The 16,577-nt window shown below is 34.0% G+C and overlaps 1 protein-coding gene across 1 annotated transcript; it reads left to right on the forward strand.

The window, feature by feature from the left end:
* The first annotated feature begins 149 nt into the window (after positions 1-149).
* LOC128610534 (anti-sigma-I factor RsgI2-like) lies at positions 150-14,582 on the forward strand. The gene is made up of 13 exons (XM_053629908.1): positions 150-210; positions 385-426; positions 1,796-1,837; positions 2,505-2,567; positions 2,742-2,783; positions 5,703-5,744; positions 6,394-6,456; positions 6,631-6,672; positions 9,592-9,633; positions 10,283-10,345; positions 10,520-10,561; positions 11,920-11,957; positions 14,508-14,582. The coding sequence occupies exons 3-13, from the start codon at positions 1,825-1,827 to the stop codon at positions 14,544-14,546; spliced, it is 489 nt and encodes a 162-aa protein (XP_053485883.1). The 5' UTR covers positions 150-210; positions 385-426; positions 1,796-1,824; the 3' UTR covers positions 14,547-14,582.
* Positions 14,583-16,577: the final 1,995 nt, after the last annotated feature.

A 16,577-nucleotide genomic window follows, 5' to 3' on the forward strand; every position in this document is an offset into this window, starting at 1 on the left:
TAATGTTGTAGTATCTGTAGTGTTCGTGTTAGTATAGTAGAATCCATAGTGGTATAGTGTTAGTATAGTAGTATAGACAGTTGTATGGTTTTAGTATGTGTTGGTATAAGGGTTAAATTACCCGCTAAGATTAATATGATCTTATAGTGTTTCAACCAGAACCTGTTTCTACTCTCGAACCTGTTTCTACTGCCTCACCCGATATAGAATGTAAGTGAATGAATCATGTAAATACAGTATCTCCACTTGTAGACGCGCAGGTCTGCATATTTTACAGTATATAAACTAAAAATGCTGCACAGTGGGTAGTGTTACAACCTCACAGCCTGTGTTGAGTTTCACGTGTTATGTCTGTGAGTAAAGATTTGCTGTTTTCTATTTTAGCTACAAGTCCTCAGGCTCAACAGGATTACACAGAGGAATCAGGTAATTAGGGGCCAAGTACAGAAGGTGCGAGGCACCTGTTGTATCCATTAGTTGCTTCTTTTTCTTCTTCTTCCGCACGAGTCTATGGCAGCGCATAGAACTGCTTGCGGGAAAGTTATGAAATTTGGCACACAGATAGAGGGCAGTCTCACCATTAAGCTTAGCAAGGTTGGAATCTTTACCTCAAACCCTCTAACGCCACCAACTGCTCAAATATTGACTAGTGTTTATAGTGCTACAGTGTTAGTATAGTAGTATTTATAGTGCTACAGTGTTAGTGTAGTAGTATTTACAGTGCTACAGTGTTAGTGTAGTAGTATTTATAGTACTGCAGTGTTAGTATAGTAGTATCTATAGTGCTACAGTGTTAGTATCGTAGTATTTACAGTGCTACAGTGTTAGTGTAGTAGTATTTATAGTACTGCAGTGTTAGTATAGTAGTATCTATAGTGCTACAGGGTTAGTATAGTAGTATTTATAGTGCTACAGGGTTAGTATAGTAGTATTTATAGTACTGCAGTGTTAGTATAGTAGTATTTATAGTACTGCAGTGTTAGTATAGTAGTATTTATAGTGCTACAGTGTTAGTATAGTAGTATCTATAGTGCTACAGGGTTAGTATAGTAGTATCTATAGTGCTACAGTGTTAGTATAGTAGTATTTATAGTGCTACAGTGTTAGTATAGTAGTATTTATAGTACTGCAGTGTTAGTATAGTAGTATTTATAGTGCTACAGGGTTAGTATAGTAGTATCTATAGTGCTACAGTGTTAGTAAAGTAGTATTTATAGTACTTCAGTGTTAGTATAGTAGTATTTACAGTACTTCAGTGTTAGTATAGTAGTATCTTTAGTGCTACAGTGTTTGTATATTAGAATTTACAGTGCTACAGTGTTAGTGTAGTAGTATTTATAGTGCTACAGTGTTAGTATAGTAGTATCTATAGTGCTACAGTGTTAGTATAGTAGTATTTACAGTGCTACAGTGTTAATATAGTAGTATTTACAGTGCTACAGTGTTAATATAGTAGTATTTACAGTGCTACAGTGTTAATATAGTAGTATTTATAGTACTGCAGTGTTAGTATAGTAGTATTTATAGTGCTACAGTGTTAGTATAGTAGTATTTATAGTACTGCAGTGTTAGTATAGTAGTATTCATAGTACTGCAGTTTTAGTATAGTAGTATTTACAGTGCTACAGTGTTAGTATAGTAGTATTTATAGGGCTACAGTGTTAGTATAGTAGTATTTACAGTGCTACAGTGTTAGTATAGTAGTATTTATAGGGCTACAGTGTTAGTATAGTAGTATCTATACTGTAGTGGTATAGTATTAGTAAATGTAAAGTTTTGCTGTTTTCTTTTTTAGCTACAAGTCATCCAGCTCAACAGGATTACATGCAGGAAACGGGTAATTTAATTAGTCACTGTTACTTTTTATTATGTGTGTGTGTGTGTGTGTGTGTGTGTGTGTGTGTGTGTGTGTGTATCAATCTCTGTTCATTTTTCTTCTAAGCGATTCCCAGTAAAGACACAATGTAGGTCGCGTAAACCACAGCAAATCTAAATCATCTTCATGCCATGATTGCTATTAATTGTGGATTTAAAAACTAGTGGCTCATTGTTAGTGGTAAATTGATGTGGTTAGATACAAAAGGCAATGATAATGCTGAATACAGACGAGTGAAAACACTTCATAAACGTTTTATTCTGAGTGGGAATTCACCTTGTATATAATAGGAATGTCTAGAGTTTTAGTATATTATAGTTTTATCTGCAGTGCTATAGTAGAATCTACTGTTGTATTGTGTTATTATGGTAGAACCTACTTTAGTATGTGTGGTATAATATTATCATGTGTCTTTTATAGAATAATATAAATAGTGGGATAGTATTATTATAGCAAAGTAATGTCTATTGTGGTATTGTTAATGTTGTAGTATCTATAGTGTTAAAGTGTTAGTATAGTAGAATCCATAGTGGTATAGTGTTAGTATAGTAGTATAGACAGTTGTATGGTTTTAGTATGTGTTGGTATAAGGGTTAAATTACCCGCTAAGATTAATATGATCTTATAGTGTTTCAACCAGAACCTGTTTCTACTCCCGAACCTGTTTCTACTGCCTCACCCGATATAGAATGTAAGTGAATGAATCATGTAAATACAGTATCTCCACTTGTAGATGCGCAGGTCTGCATATTTTACAGTATATAAACTAAAAATGCTGCACAGTGGGTAGTGTTACAACCTCTCAGCCTGTGTTGAGTTTCACGTGTTATCTCTGTGAGTAAAGATTTGCTGTTTTCTATTTTAGCTACAAGTCCTCCAGCTCAACAGGATTACACAGAGGAATCAGGTAATTAGGGGCCAAGTACAGAAGGTGCGAGGCACCTGTTGTATCCGTTAGTTTCTTCTTTTTCTTCTTCTTCCGCTCGGGTCTATGGCAGCGCATAGAACTGCTTTCGGGAAAGTTATGAAATTTGGCACACAGATAGAGGGCAGTCTCACCATTAAGCATAGCAAGGCTGGAATCTTTATCTCAAACCCTCTAGCGCCACCAACTGCTCAAATATTGACTAGTGTTTATAGTGCTCCAGTGTTAGTATAGTAGTATCTATAGTGCTACAGTGTTAGTATAGTAGTATCTATAGTGCTACAGTGTTAGTATAGTAGTATCTATAGTGGTACAGTGTTAGTATAGTAGTATTTATAGTACTGCGGTGTTAGTATAATAGTATTTATAGTGCTACAGTGTTAGTATAGTAGTATTTAAAGTACTGCAGTGTTAGTATAGTAGTATTTATAGTGCAACAGTGTTAGTATAGTAGTATTTATAGTACTTCAGTGTTAGTATAGTAGTATTTACAGTACTTCAGTGTTAGTATAGTAGTATCTATAGTGCTACAGTGTTTGTATAGTAGAATTTACAGTGCTACAGTGTTAGTGTAGTAGTATTTATAGTGCTACAGTGTTAGTATAGTAGAATTTACAGTGCTACAGTGTTAGTGTAGTAGTATTTATAGTGCTACAGTGTTAGTATAGTAGTATTTATAGTGCTACAGTGTGAGTATAGTAGTATTTACAGTGCTACAGTGTTAGTATAGTAGTATTTATAGTACTGCAGTGTCAGTATAGTAGTATTTACAGTGCTACAGTGTTAGTATAATAGTATTTAAAGTACTGCAGTGTTAGTATAGTAGTATTTATAGTGCTACAGTGTTAGTATAGTGGTATTTACAGTGCTACAGTGTGAGTATAGTAGTATTTATAGTACTGCAGTGTTAGTATAGTAGTATTTACAGTGCTACAGTGTTAATATAGTAGTATTTATAGTGCTACAGGGTTAGTATAGTAGTATCTATAGTGCTACAGTGTTAGTATAGTAGTATTTTTTGTACTTCAGTGTTAGTATAGTAGTATTTATAGTGCTACAGTGTTAGTATAGTAGTATTTATAGTGCTACAGTGTTAGTATAGTAGTATTTATAGTACTTCAGTGTTAGTATAGTAGTATTTATAGTGCTACAGGGTTAGTATAGTAGTATTTATAGTGCTACAGTGTTAGTAAAGTAGTATTTATAGTACTTCAGTGTTAGTATAGTAGTATTTATAGTGCTACAGGGTTAGTAAAGTAGTATTTATAGTACTTCAGTGTTATTATAGTAGTATTTATAGTGCTACAGTGTGAGTATAGTAGTATTTACAGTGCTACAGTGTTAGTATAGTAGTATTTACAGTGCTACAGTGTTAGTATAGTAGTATTTATAGTGCTACAGTGTTAGTATAGTAGTATTTACAGTGCTACAGTGTTAGTATAGTAGTATTTATAGTGCTACAGTGTTAGTAAAGTAGTATTTATAGTACCTCGGTGTTAGTATAGTAGTATTTATAGTGCTACAGGGTTAGTAAAGTAGTATCTATAGTGCTACAGTGTTAGTATAGTAGTATTTACAGTGCTACAGTGTTAGTGTAGTAGTATTTATAGTGCTACAGTGTGAGTATAGTAGTATTTACAGTGCTACAGTGTTAGTATAGTAGTATTTATAGTACTGCAGTGTTAGTATAGTAGTATCTATAGTGCTACAGTGTTAGTATCGTAGTATTTACAGTGCTACAGTGTTAGTGTAGTAGTATTTATAGTACTGCAGTGTTAGTATAGTAGTATCTATAGTGCTACAGGGTTAGTATAGTAGTATCTATAGTGCTACAGGGTTAGTATATTAGTATCTATAGTGCTACAGGGTTAGTATAGTAGTATCTATAGTGCTACAGGGTTAGTATAGTAGTATTTATAGTGCTACAGTGTTAGTATAGTAGTAGTTATAGTGCTACAGGGTTAGTATAGTAGTATCTGTAGTACTGCAGTGTTAGTATAGTAGTATTTATAGTGCTACAGTGTTAGTATAGTAGTATTTATAGTGCTACAGTGTTAGTAAAGTAGTATTTATAGTGCTACAGTGTTAGTATAGTAATATTTACAGTGCTACAGTGTTAGTATAGTAGTATCTATAGTGCTACAGGGTTAGCATAGTAGTATCTATAGTGCTACAGTGTTAGTATAGTAGTATTTATAGTGCTACAGTGTTAGTATAGTAGTATTTATAGTACTGCAGTGTTAGTATAGTAGTATTTATAGTGCTACAGGGTTAGTATAGTAGTATCTATAGTGCTACAGTGTTAGTATAGTAGTATTTATAGTGCTACAGTGTTAGTAAAGTAGTATTTATAGTACTTCAGTGTTAGTATAGTAGTATTTACAGTACTTCAGTGTTAGTATAGTAGTATCTTTAGTGCTACAGTGTTTGTATAGTAGAATTTACAGTGCTACAGTGTTAGTGTAGTAGTATTTATAGTGCTACAGTGTTAGTATAGTAGTATCTATAGTGCTACAGTGTTAGTATAGTAGTATTTACAGTGCTACAGTGTTAATATAGTAGTATTTACAGTGCTACAGTGTTAATATAGTAGTATTTATAGTACTGCAGTGTTAGTATAGTAGTATTTATAGTGCTACAGTGTTAGTATAGTAGTATTTATAGTACTGCAGTGTTAGTATAGTAGTATTCATAGTACTGCAGTTTTAGTATAGTAGTATTTACAGTGCTACAGTGTTAGTATAGTAGTATTTATAGGGCTACAGTGTTAGTATAGTAGTATTTACAGTGCTACAGTGTTAGTATAGTAGTATTTATAGGGCTGCAGTGTTAGTATAGTAGTATCTATACTGTAGTGGTATAGTATTAGTAAATGTAAAGTTTTGCTGTTTTCTTTTTTAGCTACAAGTCATCCAGCTCAACAGGATTACATGCAGGAAACGGGTAATTTAATTAGTCACTGTTACTTTTTATTATGTGTGTGTGTGTGTGTGTGTGTGTGTGTATCAATCTCTGTTCATTTTTCTTCTAAGCGATTCCCAGTAAAGACACAATGTAGGTCGCGTAAACCACAGCAAATCTAAATCATCTTCATGCCATGATTGCTATTAATTGTGGATTTAAAAACTAGTGGCTCATTGTTAGTGGTAAATTGATGTGGTTAGATACAAAAGGCAATGATAATGCTGAATACAGACGAGTGAAAACACTTCATAAACGTTTTATTCTGAGTGGGAATTCACCTTGTATATAATAGGAATGTCTAGAGTTTTAGTATATTATAGTTTTATCTGCAGTGCTATAGTAGAATCTACTGTTGTATAGTGTTATTATGGTAGAACCTACTTTAGTATGTGTGGTATAATATTATCATGTGTCTTTTATAGAATAATATAAATAGTGGGATAGTATTATTATAGCAAAGTAATGTCTATTGTGGTATTGTTAATGTTGTAGTATCTGTAGTGTTCGTGTTAGTATAGTAGAATCCATAGTGGTATAGTGTTAGTATAGTAGTATAGACAGTTGTATGGTTTTAGTATGTGTTGGTATAAGGGTTAAATTACCCGCTAAGATTAATATGATCTTATAGTGTTTCAACCAGAACCTGTTTCTACTCTCGAACCTGTTTCTACTGCCTCACCCGATATAGAATGTAAGTGAATGAATCATGTAAATACAGTATCTCCACTTGTAGACGCGCAGGTCTGCATATTTTACAGTATATAAACTAAAAATGCTGCACAGTGGGTAGTGTTACAACCTCACAGCCTGTGTTGAGTTTCACGTGTTATGTTTGTGAGTAAAGATTTGCTGTTTTCTATTTTAGCTACAAGTCCTCAGGCTCAACAGGATTACACAGAGGAATCAGGTAATTAGGGGCCAAGTACAGAAGGTGCGAGGCACCTGTTGTATCCGTTAGTTGCTTCTTTTTCTTCTTCTTCCGCACGAGTCTATGGCAGCGCATAGAACTGCTTTCGGGAAAGTTATGAAATTTGGCACACAGATAGAGGGCAGTCTCACCATTAAGCATAGCAAGGCTGGAATCTTTATCTCAAACCCTCTAGCGCCACCAACTGCTCAAATATTGACTAGTGTTTATAGTGCTCCAGTGTTAGTATAGTAGTATCTATAGTGCTACAGTGTTAGTATAGTAGTATCTATAGTGCTACAGTGTTAGTATAGTAGTATCTATAGTGGTACAGTGTTAGTATAGTAGTATTTATAGTACTGCGGTGTTAGTATAATAGTATTTATAGTGCTACAGTGTTAGTATAGTAGTATTTAAAGTACTGCAGTGTTAGTATAGTAGTATTTATAGTGCTACAGTGTTAGTATAGTAGTATTTATAGTACTTCAGTGTTAGTATAGTAGTATTTACAGTACTTCAGTGTTAGTATAGTAGTATCTATAGTGCTACAGTGTTTGTATAGTAGAATTTACAGTGCTACAGTGTTAGTGTAGTAGTATTTATAGTGCTACAGTGTTAGTATAGTAGAATTTACAGTGCTACAGTGTTAGTGTAGTAGTATTTATAGTGCTACAGGGTTAGTATAGTAGTATTTATAGTGCTACAGTGTGAGTATAGTAGTATTTACAGTGCTACAGTGTTAGTATAGTAGTATTTATAGTACTGCAGTGTCAGTATAGTAGTATTTACAGTGCTACAGTGTTAGTATAATAGTATTTAAAGTACTGCAGTGTTAGTATAGTAGTATTTATAGTGCTACAGTGTTAGTATAGTGGTATTTACAGTGCTACAGTGTGAGTATAGTAGTATTTATAGTACTGCAGTGTTAGTATAGTAGTATTTACAGTGCTACAGTGTTAATATAGTAGTATTTATAGTGCTACAGGGTTAGTATAGTAGTATCTATAGTGCTACAGTGTTAGTATAGTAGTATTTTTTGTACTTCAGTGTTAGTATAGTAGTATTTATAGTGCTACAGTGTTAGTATAGTAGTATTTATAGTGCTACAGTGTTAGTATAGTAGTATTTATAGTACTTCAGTGTTAGTATAGTAGTATTTATAGTGCTACAGGGTTAGTATAGTAGTATTTATAGTGCTACAGTGTTAGTAAAGTAGTATTTATAGTACTTCAGTGTTAGTATAGTAGTATTTATAGTGCTACAGGGTTAGTAAAGTAGTATTTATAGTACTTCAGTGTTATTATAGTAGTATTTATAGTGCTACAGTGTGAGTATAGTAGTATTTACAGTGCTACAGTGTTAGTATAGTAGTATTTACAGTGCTACAGTGTTAGTATAGTAGTATTTATAGTGCTACAGTGTTAGTATAGTAGTATTTACAGTGCTACAGTGTTAGTATAGTAGTATTTATAGTGCTACAGTGTTAGTAAAGTAGTATTTATAGTACCTCGGTGTTAGTATAGTAGTATTTATAGTGCTACAGGGTTAGTAAAGTAGTATCTATAGTGCTACAGTGTTAGTATAGTAGTATTTACAGTGCTACAGTGTTAGTGTAGTAGTATTTATAGTGCTACAGTGTGAGTATAGTAGTATTTACAGTGCTACAGTGTTAGTATAGTAGTATTTATAGTACTGCAGTGTTAGTATAGTAGTATCTATAGTGCTACAGTGTTAGTATCGTAGTATTTACAGTGCTACAGTGTTAGTGTAGTAGTATTTATAGTACTGCAGTGTTAGTATAGTAGTATCTATAGTGCTACAGGGTTAGTATAGTAGTATCTATAGTGCTACAGGGTTAGTATATTAGTATCTATAGTGCTACAGGGTTAGTATAGTAGTATCTATAGTGCTACAGGGTTAGTATAGTAGTATTTATAGTGCTACAGTGTTAGTATAGTAGTAGTTATAGTGCTACAGGGTTAGTATAGTAGTATCTGTAGTACTGCAGTGTTAGTATAGTAGTATTTATAGTGCTACAGTGTTAGTATAGTAGTATTTATAGTGCTACAGTGTTAGTAAAGTAGTATTTATAGTGCTACAGTGTTAGTATAGTAATATTTACAGTGCTACAGTGTTAGTATAGTAGTATCTATAGTGCTACAGGGTTAGCATAGTAGTATCTATAGTGCTACAGTGTTAGTATAGTAGTATTTATAGTGCTACAGTGTTAGTATAGTAGTATTTATAGTACTGCAGTGTTAGTATAGTAGTATTTATAGTGCTACAGGGTTAGTATAGTAGTATCTATAGTGCTACAGTGTTAGTATAGTAGTATTTATAGTGCTACAGTGTTAGTAAAGTAGTATTTATAGTACTTCAGTGTTAGTATAGTAGTATTTACAGTACTTCAGTGTTAGTATAGTAGTATCTTTAGTGCTACAGTGTTTGTATAGTAGAATTTACAGTGCTACAGTGTTAGTGTAGTAGTATTTATAGTGCTACAGTGTTAGTATAGTAGTATCTATAGTGCTACAGTGTTAGTATAGTAGTATTTACAGTGCTACAGTGTTAATATAGTAGTATTTACAGTGCTACAGTGTTAATATAGTAGTATTTATAGTACTGCAGTGTTAGTATAGTAGTATTTATAGTGCTACAGTGTTAGTATAGTAGTATTTATAGTACTGCAGTGTTAGTATAGTAGTATTCATAGTACTGCAGTTTTAGTATAGTAGTATTTACAGTGCTACAGTGTTAGTATAGTAGTATTTATAGGGCTACAGTGTTAGTATAGTAGTATTTACAGTGCTACAGTGTTAGTATAGTAGTATTTATAGGGCTACAGTGTTAGTATAGTAGTATCTATACTGTAGTGGTATAGTATTAGTAAATGTAAAGTTTTGCTGTTTTCTTTTTTAGCTACAAGTCATCCAGCTCAACAGGATTACATGCAGGAAACGGGTAATTTAATTAGTCACTGTTACTTTTTATTATGTGTGTGTGTGTGTGTGTGTGTGTGTATCAATCTCTGTTCATTTTTCTTCTAAGCGATTCCCAGTAAAGACACAATGTAGGTCGCGTAAACCACAGCAAATCTAAATCATCTTCATGCCATGATTGCTATTAATTGTGGATTTAAAAACTAGTGGCTCATTGTTAGTGGTAAATTGATGTGGTTAGATACAAAAGGCAATGATAATGCTGAATACAGACGAGTGAAAACACTTCATAAACGTTTTATTCTGAGTGGGAATTCACCTTGTATATAATAGGAATGTCTAGAGTTTTAGTATATTATAGTTTTATCTGCAGTGCTATAGTAGAATCTACTGTTGTATAGTGTTATTATGGTAGAACCTACTTTAGTATGTGTGGTATAATATTATCATGTGTATTTTATAGAATAATATAAATAGTGGGATAGTATTATTATAGCAAAGTAATGTCTATTGTGGTATTGTTAATGTTGTAGTATCTATAGTGTTAAAGTGTTAGTATAGTAGAATCCATAGTGGTATAGTGTTAGTATAGTAGTATAGACAGTTGTATGGTTTTAGTATGTGTTGGTATAAGGGTTAAATTACCCGCTAAGATTAATATGATCTTATAGTGTTTCAACCAGAACCTGTTTCTACTCCCGAACCTGTTTCTACTGCCTCACCCGATATAGAATGTAAGTGAATGAATCATGTAAATACAGTATCTCCACTTGTAGACACGCAGGTCTGCATATTTTACAGTATATAAACTAAAAATGCTGCACAGTGGGTAGTGTTACAACCTCACAGCCTGTGTTGAGTTTCACGTGTTATGTCTGTGAGTAAAGATTTGCTGTTTTCTATTTTAGCTACAAGTCCTCCAGCTCAACAGGATTACACAGAGGAATCAGGTAATTAGGGGCCAAGCACAGAAGGTGCGAGGCACCTGTTGTATCCGTTAGTTTCTTCTTTTTCTTCTTCTTCCGCTGGAGTCTATGGCAGCGCATAGAACTGCTTTCGGGAAAGTTATGAAATTTGGCACACAGATAGAGGACAGTCTCACCATTAAGCATAGCAAGATTGGAGTCTTCATCTCAAACCCTCTAGCGTCACCAACTGCTCAAATGTTGACTTACGTTTATTCTAATAACTTTTGATCTGTAAGGCCTAGAAACAAAATTCTTGTTTTTTGTTTGATTCCTTGGCTCGTGCTGAGTCGAATGCAGACGGTTTCGTCCTGAATATATTTCTGCCCTTTAGAATGTTCTGAAAACCCTTGAAGTGGTTCATTTGATCTTCACCAAATTTGACTCAGATCATCTTCAATCCATTCTGCCAAAACGTTATTAAAGATTTTTTGTTATTGCTACAGTGAAACATGGGCTGCATCCAAAATCACGTACTGTGACAGAACGTACCACATTCGATTCAGTACCTACTGCCTGTCCATTGATGCAGTACGTACTGATCAGTATATGTGTGTGGTATATATTTCAATATATACCACACACATATTTCAGAATCAAATATTGCTGAAGGCAGGACGCCCACTCTTTTTAAGTGTAGTGCTATAGGTATTAAATGTTGTTCCTTGTGGTTAAACTGTACTTGATTGACAACACCAGAGTCACATGACAATGCAAACATGGGGGATGTAGTATGCTCGGACTGTATTTATACTGGTCTGGCACTGGTCCCATTGCCTCATGGGATAGTGCAGTGTCCAGTGGTTCCATACTGCAGAATCACGGTTGAAGCAGAAGGTCATCTGGTTATTTCTCGCCTACTGTTTTATGAATACTGAGAATCTGGACATACTACTCCTTTGGCGTTATGCTTTTCACCTACTGTATAGTAGGGTAGTAGGGATATTTGTTCATACTCTTCTTTCCTGTGTAAGTCTGTAAATTCTGATGTAGTGCATGCAACACTGACCCTAGTGAACATGCCCATGTAATGTGGAACTATAAAGACTTCACCGTGTGAGGATCCTTGCTTGACATCCTGAGCTGCTCACAGATACACACTTGCAGAAGTATAAATCAGCCCTAAGTACAGCAGTGTAGTATCTAAAGTGTTAAAGTGTTAGTATGACAGTGTCTATAGTGGTGTAGTGTTAGTATAGTATCTGTAGGTGCATAGTGTTATTAGAGTAATTTCTGTAGTGGAATAGTGTTAATATAATAGTATGTACAGTTGTTATTTTAGTGTATGTTGGTATAATTCAATTTAAAATGAAAATCAATAACATCTTTTATTGTTTCACCAGAGTCTGACAAGACAGATTCTCCTACCGCATCCATTATGGTACGTAAGTGAAGTAATCGTACTGTACACTGTATACCGTACACTATAGAGTATTTCTGTCTGCATTTTAGTATTTATATTAGTGTACATATTAGTATGGTTTATTATAGTCTTACACCAGAGTGCTGTTGAATTCTCGATTCTGATTGGCTGACAGACGTTCTGAGGTGTGCAGTTGGTTTTCAGTTAATGCACAGCTAAAGTAGTTCCAGTCAGGTCTTCACCACATTACAGTTCCATATCACTTCATTAACTGAAATAACAGACAAAATTAACCTACTGTCCACTGTCTATAGTTTAATAATTTTAGTATAATATGGTATTTTCTACAATAGTGGTATAGTGTATTTATAGCAGTATCTATAGTCATGTAGTGTTAGTATAACAGTATCTATAGTGGTGTAGTGTAAGTATAACAGTGTCTATAGTGGTGTAGTGTAAGTATAACAGTATCTATAGTGGTGTAGTGTAAGTATAACAGTGTCTATAGTGGTGTAGTGTAAGTATAACAGTATCTATAGTGGTGTAGTGTAAGTATAGCAGTATCTATAGTGGTGTAGTGTAAGTATAACAGTATCTATAGTGGTGTAGTGTAAGTATAACAGTATCTATAGTGGTGTAGTGTAAGTATAGCAGTATCTATAGTGGTGTAGTGTAAGTATAACAGTATCTATAGTGGTGTAGTGTTAGTATAACAGTATCTATAGTGGTATAGTGTAAATATAACAGTATCTATAGTGGTGTAGTGTTAGTATAACAGTATCTATAGTGGTGTAGTGTAAGTATAACAGTATCTATAGTGGTGTAGTGTTAGTATAACAGTATCTATAGTGGTGTAGTGTAAGTATAACAGTATCTATAGTGGTGTAGTGTAAGTATAACAGTATCTATAGTGGTGTAGTGTAAGTATAACAGTATCTATAGTGGTGTAGTGTTAGTATAACAGTATCTATAGTGGTGTAGTGTAAATATAACAGTATCTATAGTGGTGTAGTGTAAGTATAACAGTATCTATAGTGGTGTAGTGTAAGTATAACAGTATCTATAGTGGTGTAGTGTTAGTATAACAGTATCTATAGTGGTATAGTGTAAATATAACAGTATCTATAGTGGTGTAGTGTTAGTATAACAGTATCTATAGTGGTGTAGTGTAAGTATAACAGTATCTATAGTGGTGTAGTGTAAGTATAACAGTGTCTATAGTGGTGTAGTGTAAGTATAACAGTGTCTATAGTGGTGTAGTGTAAGTATAACAGTATCTATAGTGGTGTAGTGTAAGTATAACAGTATCTATAGTGGTGTAATGTAAGTATAACAGTATCTATAGTGGTGTAGTGTTAGTATAACAGTATCTATAGTGGTGTAGTGTAAATATAACAGTATCTATAGTGGTGTAGTGTAAGTATAACAGTATCTATAGTGGTGTAGTGTAAGTATAACAGTATCTATAGTGGTGTAGTGTAAGTATAACAGTATCTATAGTGGTGTAGTGTTAGTATAACAGTATCTATAGTGGTGTAGTGTTAGTATAACAGTATCTATAGTGGTATAGTGTAAATATAACAGTATCTATAGTGGTGTAGTGTTAGTATAACAGTATCTATAGTGGTGTAGTGTAAGTATAACAGTATCTATAGTGGTGTAGTGTAAGTATAACAGTGTCTATAGTGGTGTAGTGTAAGTATAACAGTGTCTATAGTGGTGTAGTGTAAGTATAACAGTATCTATAGTGGTACAGTATTAGTAGTGTATATAGTGGGAAAACAGTGTCTATAGTAAGGGGAAATAAGTTTTTGAATATTTTTTTGTTATTTAATATACTTCCAGTGCATATATCTACTTTGAATGTACTCACTTAATGTCTTTTGACTTTGTACTTCTAAATAATTCAGACACTAAAATTAGTACTTCGTTGGAAAGCCATTGTTGGGAACTATCGCTTTAATCCCCATGTATTTTATAATTTTGTATTCATTAAATAACAACTTATTGTTCTTTTGGTCTGTATATAGTTAGGTGTACTGTAATGTTGTGGAACGTCCATGAAACAAGTTAGTTCCCGTTCTCTTTTACAGTGTAGCAGCTATAAACAGTTGCTTCCTCGGCAGCCGCAACTTTTTTTACTCTCTTGAATTTTGTAAAAAAAACCAAAAACAAACAAACAAATATAAACACAGTTTGCCATGCTACCAAGAAACGGCAAAGTGTAAACTCCTGAAGATGTCAGAAAACGTAAAGTTACTGCTTTAAATCTGACTGTTATAAAGTGTAGACACTCTAACGTCTCAGTCACTTTTATGGTGAATGCTCCACCTCACCGGATTAAAAAGAAAACTAAAAAATTGTGATTTGCAGCTGCATTAATTTCACAGCTGCTATTATAGAAAATGGGTCAATGCCTTGTGACCAATCAGAATCCAGAATTCAGTACTGCTTCGGTATTTAACATACCAGATATAAAAGCATCTCATGTCTTTAATTATTTAGTAAGCATTGTATCAGAGTGCTAATCCATGATTGATAAATGAATGCATAAATGTTTTCACACAGGTCCAAATGGAGCAGATGTGTATTGCATCACATACCTGAAGAATCCAATAACTGTAAAAGTCATTAAAGTGTAAATCACAATAAAGTGTAAATCACAATAAAGTGTAAATCATATTTTCACATTGAAAAGAAATCAATGTTAGTTACATTAAGGCATTAATGATATCACATCTTTGATAGCAATGTTTAATGAAAAAAGTTTAAAAATAAAATTTATTTATATAAGAAGAAAAACAAACAAATACATATAGACCTATATACACACTGTAAGACTATGGCTATAGATTGTAAAAATAATAGAAGAATGAAGGTCAATAAATAATTACAGTATTATGAGACATGTTATTGTTTACTGCAGAAGTTCCCATCCTCAACATTTCTATGTATTCATGTAGACTGGCAGATATATAAATATACATATAGATGGAAAAATTGCTATAAGAATAAAACGGAAATAAATTATTTACTGAGAAAGAGAAAGAATGAGTTTCCTGTGGTGCTTTTCTGTAGAAAATGCTTCACTGGTACCATCTAGTGTACAAATTAAAACACAAAGCTCAGCATATTTTGGAGATAAAAATGCTCTGAACCACAAACTGCAAAATGCTACTGTTAGTTTTTGCATAATAATCTCATTATTTTGACATATGGATCTATCCAAGTTTATTATTCGGTTTATACAACAGCAGCTCTGACAGTAGTCCAGCTGCAAATCACAGGTTTATATCAATATGCTCGTTCTAATACGTTATTGTTTCTATAGCAACAGCTAATTTACAGGGACTTGTACAGCAGACGCGCCATGTTACAAAATACCACATAATCGTTGATATGGTGAAGTTTTCTGTAAGGAGACTTTAAAAATAAAAGAACTTAATGGAAAGAGTCTCCAGTGTCAGCACTTTGTATCAGTAAGAGGTAAAGCTGTATTTTTTAAGTTTTCTGACATTTTCAGGACAGAGGAGTTTACACTTTCTCTGTAACACATGAAGCGAGAGAATAAAGAGAGGCTGGTGAGGAACGACTGTTTATAGCTGCTATAATGTACAATGCGGGAAATAAATACTGGACATGCCAACATTTAGAAATATATGTATATCAGTAAATAAAATATATTTCAAATTCGCATGAAATTTTCACCAGATATCAGTATTAACTCAAGAAATCCACCCATATAAAGAATTTACAACATTAAAGTCCATAAATGAAGTTAAGTGTAATAAAGTGGAATGACATGGGAAAAAAGTATTGAACACGGTAAGAAAAATCAGTTCTCCAAGGAAAGGTAAAGCAAGGAACCAGCTGAAATCCGTAAGTAATTACACCCCCTATCTGTGCAAATTAATATCAGCTGGGTTAGTAAATTTATGGTCTATAAATATATTTTTCGTTACCAAGGTGTCACACAAGAAACATCTCATGATGGGTAAATCCTGTGCACAAAGCAAGCACCATGACGAGAGGGTGTGTTAAGGTTGTGTTATGTACACAGGGCCAGGCGCACCCAGACATACACAGGGGGTGCAAGGCTAAACAGGTTTTTATTAAAGGTTGCGGTAGGTAGGAGGGAGTCAGCCTCAGGCTGGAGCTTGGGTGAGGAGGCTGCCCTGTTGGCCTCTGAAGGGAGCTCTGTAGGAGAGGCTGCCCTGTCTGCATCTTCTTCATCTCCAGCCTTCCTCTTCCTGTAGTATTTTGTGAACGGCTGAGTGGGTTCAGCTAACAGGCTGGCCCTCCCCAAAACATTTTCAAGGTTGAGCTTAAACGCAGGACACCCGAACATAATATATGTATTATCTTTAGTATCACAATTATATAAATAATGCTATAGTATTATTATAGCAGAGTCATGTTTATTGTGGTATTGTTACAACCCGTTATCTTTGGGATGGGAAGTTTTTTTTGTGTGTGTGTGTGTGTGCTGTGCCATATTTTGTTTGCAGGTCCAAACTCCCTCCCAGAGATTCCAGCCTGCCCTAGCCTGCCTTGCTCCCGCCTCCCAGGATGACATCACTGATTGACGACCATATGTAAAGAGGAAGAGGAGTGAGAATGGTGTGGGATGTGTGAGCT

The sequence above is a fragment of the Ictalurus furcatus genome, chromosome 7 (assembly GCF_023375685.1).
Source record: "Ictalurus furcatus strain D&B chromosome 7, Billie_1.0, whole genome shotgun sequence".
Lineage (NCBI taxonomy): Eukaryota > Metazoa > Chordata > Actinopteri > Siluriformes > Ictaluridae > Ictalurus > Ictalurus furcatus.